Source organism: Gobio gobio (assembly GCF_949357685.1).
Source record: "Gobio gobio genome assembly, chromosome: 17".
In the NCBI taxonomy this organism is placed as follows: domain Eukaryota; kingdom Metazoa; phylum Chordata; class Actinopteri; order Cypriniformes; family Gobionidae; genus Gobio; species Gobio gobio.
This window is the reverse complement of record NC_137110.1, coordinates 21,173,670-21,189,726: the sequence shown is the minus strand read 5'-3', so window position 1 is coordinate 21,189,726 and position 16,057 is coordinate 21,173,670. Positions and strand designations below refer to the sequence as shown.

At 37.8% G+C, this 16,057-nt stretch overlaps 1 protein-coding gene across 1 annotated transcript in view; it reads right to left on the bottom strand.

Annotated features, from left to right (window-relative positions):
• cachd1 (cache domain containing 1) overlaps window positions 1-16,057 on the bottom strand; it is a 94,220-nt gene that overhangs the window by 39,253 nt on the left and 38,910 nt on the right. The window contains exon 3 of the mRNA XM_079840801.1: window positions 10,072-10,220. Within this exon, the coding sequence (XP_079696927.1) occupies window positions 10,072-10,220 (149 nt within the window). The remainder of the gene's footprint in view (window positions 1-10,071; window positions 10,221-16,057) is intronic.

Here is a 16,057-nt window from a genome sequence, read left to right as displayed (position 1 = left end):
ATATTAAATAAAAGCTTGAGACTTATTCCTTCTATATCTTTGAATGCAGTTCAACATGCAAATTGGGGTCTCTGCAAAAACATTCAGAAAGACTGAACAGGAAAAAATAGGAATAAATGGAAAAACAAGCCCTCGGGTTGTGTTCAGCTTTGCATGGTGGGAAAAACAGCTTCTGACCTAAATTAACCACAAATTTAAAACACATCTGCTGCTCACTTCTAATTGCATATTTCAATTTCTATATTATAATCACATTATACATTATCCTAAAATTAAAGCCAACTGCCACTGATCTCCGCCATTTAAAATAGACAATTCAAATAAACGCTAATTTGTAATTCATTGTAATTAATTAAGAAACATGTAATTGTAATAAATAATAATTAAATCATTATAATAAATTACTAAAAATGGTAAGTTACATTCAGAATATGCATTTCAATTATTATTTAAAAAAAAAAAACCTTCATGATGTGTATTACCAGCCAAAATTTACAACATAAATATACAACAAAATTATTTGACATCATCTAGTTCAAATCAGACTGAAAACACCCACTTATTACAAAAGAAAAAAGTCATTAGGGGTCATATGACATTATAACTGACACATGGGGGATTGAACACTTCTGCTAATCGGCCCAGGCATGCAGGTATATTAAATGGGAAAATATCGGTCAATTAAATCAATCTAGTCAATATTGATCTATCAAAAGAAACAAACCCTTTATCCTTAAACTCCCAACATAGCATTTTGTGCTAATAGTAAAATGGGTAATCTATAATGCATACTGTCAGAAAGATGACAATTAAATGTATGATCAGGCATTTGAACAGTGATTCTTCATAAACTTTTAATCAGTGTCAACACATAGTCATTAATATCTATCTATAAATATAGATGAAGTGAAGAGCTGTCCTTATGCACCAAGATGAATTTAGTGGCACTTCATGTTTGACGGTGACAAGAACAAGACCCTGTGATTCAATTCCACGGCTAATAGAGTGCTGGCTGATAGGTGACGTCTCGCCACGCGGCGGAGATGAGATGCACGTACCACTGCGGTATCAGCTCTGTCTGTCACACACATACACACACACTCTCACACTCTCACTGCATCTATCAGAGCAGGGCTTCATTAGCGCAGCGGTCTCCGTGAGTTAAGAGGGAGGCTCAAGGGGGATTATGGGTAAAGAGGTTCCCTATTTCACCCTGCATGGACTCAGGAAAGCATGCAGTCCGGCAGAGCAGCATTTAAGACTCCTTTATAGCGACTTAAGCCCCTCTTCTTGCTCCCTTTCTGGATCCCTCCCTCTCTCCTTCACAGTAACGCTGTCTTTATTAGCTCAGGCTCAGAGCCTGTCCAAACGGTCTGGCTCCAAAAGGATTGGGAGATACAGACCGGATTAACAGGGAACAGGGAATGAGAAAAAGAGTGAAAAAGGGAGGAAAGGAGATCAATGAGAGTTTATTTGTGGGGGTAGAATACCTTTTAAAGAAATGTAAGCATTGGAAAAACAAAAAATCCAAGTGTAAAAATGAAAAAAGGAGTGTGATGCAATTTATGCACTTGCACGTGCTAGTCTGAATTCATTGCCGCAATAGAAAAAAAAACCTTCTGAAATGTTTTACCTCCACCACATAGAAGAACATTTTTATGAACTGCCTTACTGTTTGACAAACACCAGGATTGTGTCCTAATATAAAGCATGTTTAAATTTAAGAATGTTTAAAAAATGTTGATGTATATATATATATATATATGTACATATTTTTATATATATACTAGTGCTGTCAAATCGATTAATCGCATCCAAAATAAAAGTTTGTGTTTACATGATATATATGTGTGTGTACTAGGGCGGTGCGATATTGAAGAAAAATGCGATATGCGATATCCTTGTTAAATAATGAGATATGAGATACGATATTGCTTTAAGTGTGTAAAATCTATTTAAAATATATTTTTCAAAAATGATTTAAGTAATGATAATACCATTTATGTGTTTCACATTTTCACAGACAACTTCTGAAAGTGACCAGCAGTGTTTTAGCAAAAATTAATGTCACAAATCTGATCAATGCGAACAAATCAATGTAAACAAACAAAAAATTTAATGCCAATATTTAAATACCAAAAACTCTTTAATAACTCTTTTTATTGTCAAGCAAGTCACATAAGTAACAGTCGTGTGCCCAGTCTATTCTCTGCTATATGCGTCGACCTAAAACGTACACTTTTCACTATGTTGAAGTAGCCTATTAAAATCATTCAGATATTGCGTGCCGTTGCGATATGCATATCGCGATATTTCGATATATTGTGCAGCCCTAGTGTGTACTGTGTATAAGTATTATGTATACAGGGAGTGCAGAATTATTAGGCACGTTGATTTTCTGATCATATTTTTTTCCAGGCACATTTGACCAATTCCAAACCACAGCAATCCTAATAACTACTATTGATTTAGTATTTAATAATGTATAAGTGATATATAATTGTTCATGAAGGCTGGAAATGAAAATCACCTTATATTCAGGTGTGCAGAATTATTAGGCATGTTTTCTTTTACAGATAAATTGAGCCAAAAAAGAGATTTAACTCAGACTGAAAAGTCAAAAAGTATTAAATGCCCATGAGAAGGATGCAATACTAATGCAATACTAGACATTGCAGTTAAGGCATGACCATTGGACAGTGAAATGCTCGTTGGGTCAGCAGGATCTGACAAAAACAGGTGGTGAAGAAAAGACACCTGTTAACTGCAAAAGAATTAAGAATTAAGGTGAAGAATTAAGGGTGAAACCATCAGGAACCCTTTAGTCTCCAGCGCCACCATTTTCCAAAGCTGCAACCTACCTGGAGTCTCCAGAAGTGCAAGGTGTCAGGATCTCAGAGACTTCAGTTAGGTAAAGAATCCTAAAAAATGACCCCCACTAGATAGGAATCACAAGCTGAAGTGTTGTAAAATACATGAAGAAGGTTTTTTTAATAGGCTTTATGGACAGATAGGTTGAGAGTGACTCTTGAAGGACCAGCACCACATCCTCTAGTACCACTGTTTGAAGAATTCATCTTCCAGAATCTGGCAGTACGTTTTGGGAGTTCATTTTTAGTCCATCTCTGCAAAACGGACTTCAGGATGGACTAAAATGAACTCCCAAAACGTACTGCCAGATTCTGGAAGATGAATTCTTCAAACAGTGGTACTAGAGGATGTGGTGCTGGTCCTTCAAGAGTCACTCTCAACCTATCTGTCCATAAAGCCTATTAAAAAAACCTTCTTCATGTATTTTACAACACTTCAGCTTGTGATTCTTATCTAGTGGGGGTCATTTTTTAGGATTCTTTACCTAACTGAAGTCTCTGAGATCCTGACACCTTGCACTTCTGGAGACTCCAGGTAGGTTGCAGTAGGGGTGGGCAATATCTCGATATTAAAAATATATCGAGATATTTTTTAAACACGATATGGATTTTGACATATCGTATATATCGATATATTGTTTATATTTAATTCTGATTCCGCCTCTTTGCTTGTTTGCCTTCTCTGTGCTGTGCTCGCCCATGCTCGCTCGCGCCCCGCCTCCTTGCTTTCGTTCCCCCTCCCCTCGCGTGTTGTCATGGCGGCGTCCGCAACCAGCTCGGAGGCTACAGAACTCGTCTTAAAAACAACTGGCTCCATTATATGGAGATACTTCGGGTTTAAGGCGTTGGACGAACAGCAGACAGATGTCTACTGCCATGAATGCCGACAGTTGGTTCTCAAACACTTTACAGATACAGGACAAACAAGATACAGTTTACCTAGGCGGCATTACTTTGCGAGACAAGAACTCCCGCGACTGTACACTACGGAGAGAGAGAGCGGCTTGCTTGCTGGAGAAGGTTATTTACTATGCCCTTGATTTGAGTTGTTTTATTTTTGAATGAAGATTCATTATTTGCATGGGTTTTAAAGCCTTGCGCGTAGGGCACCATGCGCTTTCCCGAGTGTGCGCACTAAAAGCCTGTCAAACAAGTGATTACTGGACTAAATCTTACTGCGCTAATACTGTCAAATACACACAAGGTTAACATAAACACAGTCGGTTATGTCTAAAGTAGGGATGCGCGGTATACCGGTACTGGAAAAATACCGGTATATATTTTATTTCAAACGGTACGATATCATGTTTTTGCTCATTTCGGTATATGCTGCTGTTCCGAAGTACACCGCTAGGTGGCAGCGCGCTACCCAAACTGACGTGAAACCGGCAAATGTGGCAACAGAACAAGATGAATACAGCAGTTGAATCTCACTCAGTCAACACGCACAAAACTCATTAAAAAAAGAGAGGAGTAGACGTGAAACTTGGAATTACTTTGCTTATAAAACTGCTGAAGAACCATCAAACCTTGCCAAGCATCGGTCACTTAATTCCTGACTTGTAAGACATTATGAGATCGACAGGTGAGTGCATAATTCTAACGATCTAATTTAGACATTTTTCTTTTAACACTGATTAACGCACATACATAAGATCGTATCGTTTAAATATAATGAAATCTCCAGCGTTCGTTTCAACCAGTGACGTTACTTTAGACCTAATATTTGCACGCATACTATTGCACTATTTACATCCGCGAAAGACATACCCAACTCTGTTTATGTGACTACTCACTAAAGATTGACATTTTTGACATAATTTTGTGTGTATTTGACTGAGGAAAAACAATTTAATTTGGAATGCGCGAGCTCTTTAGGCCTGTGTGTGTGTGTGTGTGTGTGTGTGTGTGTGTGTGTGTGTGTGTTTGTTGTTGGCATGAGCGCAAAGAAAGCTCTCTCTCAAAGAGCTCTCATCCCATATGTATTACGAAATGCTATAAAATCGCTTGCATGTTCAAATTGGCGAGGTTTAAAAAGACGTGGGCAGTGATTTCCGTCAGCTGTCCCGCAACGGAAGCGAAAGTGTTGAATCTGAGCGTGCAGATTGCTTTTATAGTCCATGCATGATGTCTTTTGAAGCCAGAAGCAATTTGCTCATTTTGAGAGAATGGAGACGCGCAGTAATGCTGAAATTACTTACAAAAAAGTTTCCAAATGACTGATTAATGTGATAATCTTTGTTGATTAATTTAATAATAAACATTTGCGGTAATTTCCCGCTTCATAAACCCAAAACTTGCGAGAGTGGGTAAAATTATGCGCAATACCCGCATCAAAATTCAGACCCTGTATGGTATCGATTTAATATCGGTACTTCGGTATTAGATTGTGGTACCGTACCGAAGCCAAAATTGTGGTATCGAGCCATCCCTAGTCTAAAGTGAAAGTAAAACCGGCGTGTGTTTGTATATTAGATACGCGAAAGTCTTAAATTGACAGCAGGGCAGCCAGTGAACACGCTGCCGCTTGTCCTTAAAGGGACAGTTCACTCTAAAATTATGTCATTATTTACTCACTCTAATGTTGTTCCAAACCTGTATTAATTTCTTCTGTTGAACACAGACAGCTGATGGTAGCGATTGACATCCATATTATTTCTTCCTACAATGGGGACCAGCAACTGTTTGGTTTCCAATATTCTTCAAAATATATGTTATGTCCAACAGAAGAAAGAACTTTATTCAGGTTTAAAACAACTTGAGCGCGAGTAATCAATGACAGAATTTCCATTTTTGAGTGAACTATTCCTTTAGTGGTTAATAAAATAACAAAAGACAAAGACAAAATCACTCACGGCTCTTGACTGAAAAACTAATACAGTAGCTTTAATAAGAATCAATGTATATTTTATAGGGAAGTCTATGTAGTGTTTTATTTTTACATTTATTAATTCAATTTCATACTAATATGCTGCTGTACAGCTCTGAGCTGCCAGTGTAAATCTTTATAAATATATATTTATTTTATATTATACAGTACACTAGGAATGTGTACAAGGTTTTTTAAAAGTAAAGTTTTAAGTTTAAGTAAGGTTTTTCAAGTCTTTTAAGTAAAATAAAGAAAGAGTATTGCAATAAAAAAAATAGTATTTTTCCTCCTTAAGCTCTTGCTGTTCGGCTAAGAATAGAATAGCAAAAATCTGATGCGACTAGCCATCAGAACCGAACCGAACCAAAAACCGTGGTAAAAAGAACCGAACTAGAAATTGAACTGTGGACTAACTGTATTGTTGCATCCCTACTTTGTTCCTACTGCCTACCTCTTTGCACTTCAATAAAAAAAAAGACTTTGTGGAATTTGGCATATTTGTTTTTGCAGTAGTTTTTGGGGGGTTATTTTTCCTGTAAAGATATCGAGATATATATCGTATATCGAGATATAGCAAAATATATCGAGATATATTTTTTGCTCCATATCGCCCAGCCCTAGGTTGCAGCTTTGGAAAATGGTGGCGCTGGAGACTAAAGGGTTCCTGATGGTTTCACCCTTAATTCTTCACCTTAATTCTTAATTCTTTTGCAGTTAACAGGTGTCTTTTCTTCACCACCTGTTTTTGTCAGATCCTGCTGACCCAACGAGCATTTCACTGTCCAATGGTCACGCCTTAACTGCAATATCTAGTATTGCATTAGTATTGCATCCTTCTCATGGGCATTTAATACTTTTTGACTTTTTAGTCTGAGTTAAATCTCTTTTTTGGCTCAATTTATCTGTAAAAGAAAACATGCCTAATAATTCTGCACACCTGAATATAAGGTGATTTTAATTTCCAGCCTTCATGAACAATTATATATCACTTATACATTATTAAATACTAAATCAATAGTAGTTATTAGAATTACTGTGGTTTGGAATTGGTCAAATGTGCCTGGAAAAAAAATATGATCAGAAAATCAACGTGCCTAATAATTCTGCACTCCCTGTATATAAATACACATGCATGTATAGATTTTATTACAATTTGTTCAATTTATATATAAAATATTTATATTTATTTATAATATAAAATATATAAATATATATGCAGTATATAAATGCAAATTTTTCTTAAATATATACATGTGTGTGTGCATTCAAATATACATAATAATTATACACAGTACACACACATATATTATGTAAACACAAACTTTTATTTTGGATGTGATTAATTGCGATTAATCAATCAATTTGACAGTACTGGTGACCTAATGATGCATGATATGTGTGATACATGCATGATATTTAGATGGTTTGCCAAAATACTTCAAAGAATAGCATGGTATGACCATGGTACATGTAAAGAAAAAAACATGGTAGCGCCTTTAGTGATAACGATTGTAGCCTTATCAATTGTGCATGTGGAGACTGTAGACTCCACATGCACACAGACACTTCAACATCATTAATTTTAAAGTCCATCCTTTGGGCAATGCATAAATGTAGCTTAACACTCCACCGACACTCAAATCCCCCTAAGCAGAGAGTAAGAGAGTAAGAGAGTCCTGAGTAAGGAGCTATTTCTAGACGGTTTCATCGCTTGTTAAGTGTAGCAGGAGGCAGTGGGGGTTAGTGTTGATTAAAGCATTCTCCTGTGCTAGAGGTCAGCGCTCATGGGAGAACAGACACCGCTGGGATATACGATGGGGATGTGACATCGATATGGTGTGAAACATTTGATCTTTCGGCCGTGACTGGGGCAGCTGAACTGGGGTCTGATAGAGGACACAATGCCAGAGCAGATGTCATATGGAAGCTTTAAATCTCTATAACCCTCGTCTGAAAATGAAAATTTCATCTATTCAATCTATTTTTACATTATCATAGCACATGCATTTTGTTTGTGACCTTTTATGAGGGCAAAAGTGTGATGTCACCTTCAATTTAGTATTTTGTTTACGTTTCACTGTCCAATACCATTGTGACCTTGGCCTAAAATGCTGGCTAAAAATTCACATTTGTACTGTGATTTAAGCTAAAGAAGCAACTTTATGAAACCAGTGTTCTTAGATTGCTTTTTAAAATATTTTACAGAAATAAAAGATTTTTGGAAATGTCAGTCAAACAACTACACAGGAGTTGTACTAGTGTGCCTGTTATCTGCATTGAAATAGCATTACCAAGATGGCCATCGAGTGAACTGAAGTGCCTTAAAGAGTCTTTGATAGGACACTGCAGGTCACGTGATCTCAAAGTGGTGGCCACCATGACGGTAGGCAACCCTTATGCAAAAAAAAAAAAAAAAGATCACTGATATGACTGGATTCTTTGTTTAGTGTACACCATTTTAAACATATCTGTAAAAAGTACTATTCACTTCTACGTTTTTTTTTTTTTAAATGTACATCATATTGTTCACCAAAGGGGTACAACAAACAGGATGTAACTTGATAATATCTAGGCGATGTAGAATACATTCCATTGTTAAGAAAACTTGAAGAGGCGGTTTAGATAAAGATCGAAGAGCTGATCGGGAAGGTGTGTGAAGGTTTAACCCCAACAATGTGTCATTCATAAATACATCCAAGTGTTGTCTCGCAGGATAAAACAGCTCCTAGCCAGCTCTTTTATGCTTTTTAAAACCAAGCCTCAGGTGATATTTACTCATTCGACTTTGATACTGGACACTGGATGACATAATGGAAAACATAAAGTAATCTTTTATTTGTAGTCTTGAATGAAAAAACATTGCTCATCTAAATGCCTACTATAATTTGACTTCCCTACAACGCATCGTAAAAGATGTTTCTGTGCCTCGGGGACAGACATTTTCCAAAACAGCCTTACGATAAGTGCACATTTTAACTTACATAGCAGTTTTCTATTTGAATACATTTTCAAATGTAATTTATTCCTGTGATGCAAAGCTGAATTTTGAAAGTGAAAGTGGTAGGACGTGAAGGCCAAGTATGGTAACCCATACTCAGAATTTGTCTTCTGCATTTAACCCATCCAAGCTAGTGCACACACACAGTGCAAACCGTGGACACAAAATCCAGAGAAGTGGGCAGACATTTTGCTGCGGTGCCAGGGGAGCGATTGGGGGTTAGGTGCCGTGCTCAAGTCTGACTCTCTAACCATTAGGCAACCATTTCAATATCATTACTCCAGTCTTTAGTATCACACGATCGTTCATAAATCATTCTGATATGCTGATCGAATGCACATGAAACATTTCTTATTATCAATGTTGAAAACAGTTGTGCTGCTTAATATTTTTGTGGAAACAGTGATTCTTTCTTAAATTGAAAGTTTAAAAAGCCTGTACCGTCATTGTAAATATGAGTCACTTTTGATCAATTTAATGCATCCTTGCTCAATAAAAGTTCTCTCTCTTAATTTTTATGTTGTTAATTTCCACTAGTTTACCAGGTCTGTAAACAATTATAATTTTTCCACATTTCCATGAATGTGGAAGCTCTTTTCTAATCCAATCTATTATCTGATTCAATTTCTACCAAAGCATGTGAAAACATGGCCTTTCTTCCACTCTCTGGCAGAGCTGAGGAATACTGAACACATTCACATGCATTCTGAGTGAATGAGGAGAAAAAGAAACAAAGAAAAATAACTCAATATACTCATAATAACAGCAGAACCTTTAAAATGTCAGATGATAGTGAGGAAATGCAGACAGGAAAAAATATATGAAACTATCGAATGAAACCAATGCTCCAATGCTGAGAAGGTCACTGGATGACCGCGAAGAATCCGTCAAACACAGATAAAGGCTTGCAGAGAAGGTGAAAATTCTGAATAGTAGAGCTAAACATGAGTCAGTCAGACAGACAGAAGGGAGGGACAGTCAAGACACAAAACAGACAAAAGAAACAGCAACAACTCTGCAAACTGCACTGGGAAAGAGAGATTAGGTTCAAAGGCACAGTCTGACAACTCGGCTAACTCATCATTGCCCTTCACTGATTTATACAATATTTGTGTCAATTAAAAAGGCATTCCTCACTCACACTGACATGAGCTTAGTCACACCCATTACTCATAAAGACTGTACATTCAGTGAGGCACGTAAACTACGATGACGCATCACATTCACACAGATGCTTAAATCAACATGCTTAAAATGCACTGAGAGGTGTACAAATTGTTTAAAAAATCTTTGTTAGATTAGCGAAATTAAAGATATAATAAACAGGTACTCACTCCATCATGGAGGGAGGGATGGTGCAGCAGTCCTGGATGGCTGTGAGAGGGGACGTGAGGTGGGCAGTGTAAGAGGCTTCAACCACTTGCTTGTTCCTGTTCACCACATCCAGGTACCGGTTAAACTTCTCACGGATCTTTTTCGCTAGCTGAAAACAATACAAACAGATATATTAATACCCTACATAACTATGCACGTCAAATTCTTATCTCTCCCTGATCAGTAGGTTACAGTAATACAGTAGGCCTAATTGTTCCACTGATATTTCTATTTAGGCTATTTGACTAAATTTTTGCCACCCAAAGATTTTTTTTCTTCAAAAAATGTTATATGTCAAAAGAAACACTTGTCAAAAGAAAACAGGCATAAAAATGTAATTTACATAATTAAACTAAAATCTTTGGAAAAAAAAATAATAATAAAATAAGAGAAAATAATAAAATAAAATGTAATAAAAATGTAATTTAAAATTTTTATAATAAATAAATAAAAAATAAATAAAAAATAAAATATAATTTTAATTAAATTAAATTCAATTAAATAGAATACAATTTTAAAAATAAAAAGAATAAATAAATAAAATGTATATATGTATATATAAAATAAATAAACAAAATAATAAATATAAAACATTTTTTTAAATAGTAAAAAAATAAAAATAACAAAATAATAAATAAAAAAATAAAACAAATAAAAATAAAAATAAAAAAAATTACTCTATTAGTCGAGACTAAAAGATGAGAATTTATTTAAAAAACTGTAAAACTGTCATTTTAAATAAATGCTCAAATATCACTTTGATACACACACTTCTTGATCGAGAAGTCTTTCCATTAGTCCTGTGAAATAAGCTGAGATTAATTCACTTTCCAAATCTAGGCCTGCACTCTACATCAAAGAGAGCTTGAACTAACCTTGGAGACTAGTAATCGATCACCATTAGACATGCACTGTCAGCTGTTGCAGTGCCACAGGCATTGGGAAAATGGTTTGGTGCTATAAGGGAAAACTAAGTTCATAAACCAGAAGGAGTTTCAGAAAACTGGGATATTGTTTTAGCTTTGGGTCTATACTGCACTAGCGTGAAAGAGATCCGGCTGATTAACCATGTTTCTGTGAATTCTGGTTTACCCAATGTACACTAGAGTTCCCTGGAGAAAGGTATTGACTAGAGCAACAGCTCAGCTAAGAGTTTCCACCACACAAGACATAAATTACTGACACATGAACTGCTTTCTTCTCACCAGATGTTTTAGTAAACCAAAACATGCACACACAAAACACATAATTCTTGCATTAACAACAATTTTCATAGGAATTTTAAGACAAAAAAAAGAGAAATCTCCTTCTCCAAGTCCTGGATTGGAGTAAATGTACCATGACCCATTGGCCGTGAACATCCAATCAGATGCCTGTTTCAGCCATTAGTGCTGAACTTGAATGTTGTTCTTTCAAGTTCATGATCCAAGGGAAACGCTCCCATTCTAGACAGGTTGGAAAATAACACTATTATCCAGAACAGCAGTGCATCTAATTTCGGAGAATTTAATAAAGCTTTCAAGTGTCGAAAGAGCTGGAAGATAATTTAAGGTTATAGGTTACTGCGCACACTTTCCTGGAGACATTGAATTTTGGTAAAAGATCTGCTACATTTGTTTTTTACATTAAAAATGAAACATACAAGCTACTGTTAATATCAAAGAAATGACATCATTCATAAATATCTTTCATGACAAGCTGTGTGAAAATTAGTCTGGGATATTTGACGAGGTCTGAGTCCGATCTCATTAAAATGGTGACATTAAGAGAAGACAGGCTTGCTTTGTCTTTGTGTTTCTACAAGACATGGACATGATCCTAATTGGTGCCGTTTTCCACTGGGGTGCCTTTTCAACTTGCAAGAATGGGAGTGCCAGGCCTTCATTACCGTGTGTGCGTGTACAAAAGACTGGCAGATGTTGACAGCATTACCAAACGAGCAACTGATGAAAGTCACATTTTTAGAGGAACCCAGAATAATGAGATTTGTAGTTACAGATCTAAAGTTGTTATTTTATAACCTTTACAATGCATAATAAAACTAGAACTAGAATGTCAACTAAAATAAATAAATAAATAAATAGAGCAAAAGACAATACAAAGCAGTACAAAAGAAACATAAGCAACCAGGACTTGACACCATCATTTTTTTCACAAACTAGTGTCAATCGGAGCGGTTCAAACATGACAAATTTGTTGGCTAACACGGAAGGCTAAATCACAATTTCTAATGGGTTTTTAGAAGGTTTTCAAATTAATGGGAAAAATAAGGTCTGTGGTTAAAATCACTTTACCCTTAAATGCATGACTGTTTCGCCAAACATTCTTACATATTCGGGTCTTTAGCGACCCGGATCTATATCTAACATGGATAGATCTATACCTGTCGCTATAATATATAAAACTCCTGATATTAGAGCAACAATTACAGAAGAATAAAATAAAACATATTTCGTTACCTTTTGGATCTTGTAAAGGTTCAGTTTGAGCAGATGTTTTATACCATCACCACGGTCCTCATCATAGCTCATTTCCCAGTACATTCTGCATCTGGATCCTATTCGCGATCTCACGCATATTCTCAAAACTCATTTTCAAACGTCTTCAAAATCAATATTATGATCACTGACAGCTTCCTTCACCAGATCCATCATCAAGTGACAGTGACACTAATATTTAATTGTGTTCAGTTCTTGCTCTGCAATGTTCGGGTTGCAAATTGTGCGTATACTCGAGTCGTACACCACATTTCTTTTTATGAATCCATTTCAAAGTGTTTATATCCAAAACAACATTCGTAGGTTCTCCTCTACCCCTGTATTGTCCCATGCTTGCACAGCATCGTGCAGCCGTGTAAACTCTGATCAGAGGCGCAGACGCTGCTGGTTCCGTGCGTGGCTTGCCGTTTGTAGCCTATATTAGTTAGTCAATGTCGTAATGATTTAAAAAAAAGATTTTTAAATTTTAATTACAATTATTATAAAGTCATTATCGAGTCATGTGTTTCAAGAGAGACTGATTTAATTTAGAGTATTTGTTCTCAAGTCAAGTAGCCTAATTTTCTTCATTGATTAGAAATCTTTACATCCGCAAGTGCAGTCACGTAACTCACCGTTAAAGTGTGGAAGGTGAGATAATCATACGATTTGCTGCGGCATCCCGCTTGCAATAGGCCTATAGGTTATCGCCCAGGAAAAATATCACAACGCAGGAAAACCCTGCTTGTGTTATTATGTATTTCAAGATTCAAGATTCAAGAGTTTTATTTGTCACATACACAGTTATATACACAATATACAACTGGCAGTGAAATGTAAACAGGTCCGCTCCATGGACAGTGCAAATAACAGTTACAAGAAATTAAATAGAAATAGAATAAAATTAGAATAAAGTAGAATTATAAATAAATCAAGTAAAAGATAAAAATAGGAAATAAGATAAAAATAAAAATATAAAAAATATGTGGATATGATAAGTGAGATAAACTGTAGACTTAAAAATAAGTGGTTAACATAAAATATATAATATGTATATATAAAGAAGTATAATGTGCAAGGTTTATTACAGGTTGTTACGCAGTAACAATAGGGACGTAAAGTGCAGTGCAATTGCAGTATGTGGATGTTAATGTTAAAAGACTGTATGTTTATGTGTGTGCGGGGGTGAAGTGAGTCACGTGACTGAGTTCAGGAGTCTGATGGCCTGGGGGAAGAAACTCCTCCTGAGTCTTTCAGTCTTTGCCATCAGGCTACGGAAGCGCTTACCAGATGGCAGCAGGGTGAAGTGAGAGTTTGCAGGGTGATTTATGTCTCTGATGATTTTGGTAGCTCTACCTCTGCAGCGTTTGGTGTAGATGTCCTGCAGAGACGGGAGAGCTGAGCCTGAGATGCGCTCGGATAAGCGCACCACTCTTTGCAGGGCTTTGCAGTCGTGACTGGTGCTGTTCCCGTACCACGCTGTGATGCACTGAGTCAGGACACTTTCTATCGCCCCTCGATAGAAAGTTTTCAGGATGGCTGGTGAAACCCTGAATTTCCTCAGCTGGCGCAGGTGGTACAGTCTTTGCCTGGGTTTTTTCACCTGTGTCTGGATGTGTGTAGTCCAGGTCAGATCCTCGGAGATGTTCACACCCAGGTATTTGAAGCTGCTCACTCTCTCTACCGGTGTCCCGCTGATCATGAGAGGGGAGTATGACCGATGCTGTCTCTTCCTGAAGTCCACAATCAGTTCTTTGGTCTTGTTAACATTCAGAGAGAGACAGTTGTCCTGGCACCATGATGTCAGTTGCTCCACTTCGTCCAAGTATGCCGTCTCATTGTTGTTGGAGATGAGACCCAGGACAACAGTATCATCAGCAAACTTGATGATCGAGGTGGAGCTGTGTGTGGACAAACAGTCATGGGTGTAGAGAGAGTAGAGCAGGGGACTCAGCACACAGCCCTGTGGAGCTCCAACACTCAGGGTGATGGAGGTGGAGGTGAACTGGCCTACTCTCACCGCCTGGGGTCTGCCAGTGAGGAAATCTTCAATCCAGAGGCAGAGAGAAGAATTCAGGCCTAGATCCAGGAGTTTGTGTGTTAGCTTAATGGGAACTATGGTGTTAAAGGCTGAGCTATAGTCAATAAATAGCAGCCTGACATAGTTCCCACTTTTGCTGTCGATGTGAGTGAGGCAGGAGTGAAGGACGTGAGAAATGGCATCTTCAGTCGATCTATTGGGACGATAGGCAAACTGAAGAGGGTCCAAAGTGTCAGGAATGGAGGAGCAAATGTTGTTTTTAATGAGTCTCTCAAAGACCTTCATGACTAAAGATGTGAGAGCCACTGGACGATAGTCATTTAGGCAAGAGGGTTTACTGATCTTAGGTACAGGGATGATGGAGGATCGTTTGAAGGAGGTGGGGACAACAGATGTAGCAAGGGACTCGTTGAATATGGATGTAAAGAGCCCTGCGAGCTGATCAGCACAGGACCGCAGAACACGACCTGAAATACCATCCGGCCCAGCAGCTTTCCTGACATCCACGCGTTTGAGTGCCCTCCGAACCTCGTCCTCCGAGACAGAGATCACGTGACCGTTGCTGCTCTGAGGGACTCTCTCTGACGCGTCACTCGCCGGAGTCGCGCTGCCGCGATTACCATCAAAGCGAGCGTAGAAAGAGTTTAACTCGTTCACCAGCAACGGATCAGCTCTCACCTCTGCAGAGGATTTAGTTCCAAAAGCACAGATGGTTCTCAGTCCCTGCCACATCCGCCGGGAGTCGTTGAGTTGGAAATGAGATTCCACTCGGTCTTTATAGCGGAGTTTTGCGGCTTTAACGGCGCGCCGGAGGGTGTAACATGAAGCTTTGTACTCCCTCATATCCCCCGTTTGGAGACCGGCATTGTAAGCGGTGGTGCGCGAGTTTACTGCAGTGCGAATTGAACTGTCCACCTGTGAACTGTAGCTAGTAGGGGTGTAACGATTCATCTTCTACATCGATGTATCGATTTATTTTCCTACGATCTAACTACATCGATCTGTGCTCGGCAAGTTGGCCTTCCGGACGACATATATCGATCTAACATCGTTTTATAAGGTAATCAATCGATTGTATCGATCATAGGAAATAACGCATTGGATTTAAGCACGTCAGACTTTAAATGGATGTTTTTTCTTAGCACTTTTAATGATAAAGGCGTTAAACGTTACTCGATTCAGTTTGCCTATCTGTGACATCATCGCAACGCACGCACCAGCAGCAGCGCTAAGAAAACAAAACATAGCATGGCGGATGGCAGAGGAGAAGCCAACCAGCGAGAAATTATCAAGCCACCAGGAGAAAGAGCTAAGTTAGTAACGTGTTACCTGTACTTTCAACCCTTGCTAAATGTTACCTGTGCATTCCTGGGACCAGTGTGCCAGCAGAGCGAGTTTTTAGTACTGCTGGCAACATAGTGAACGCAC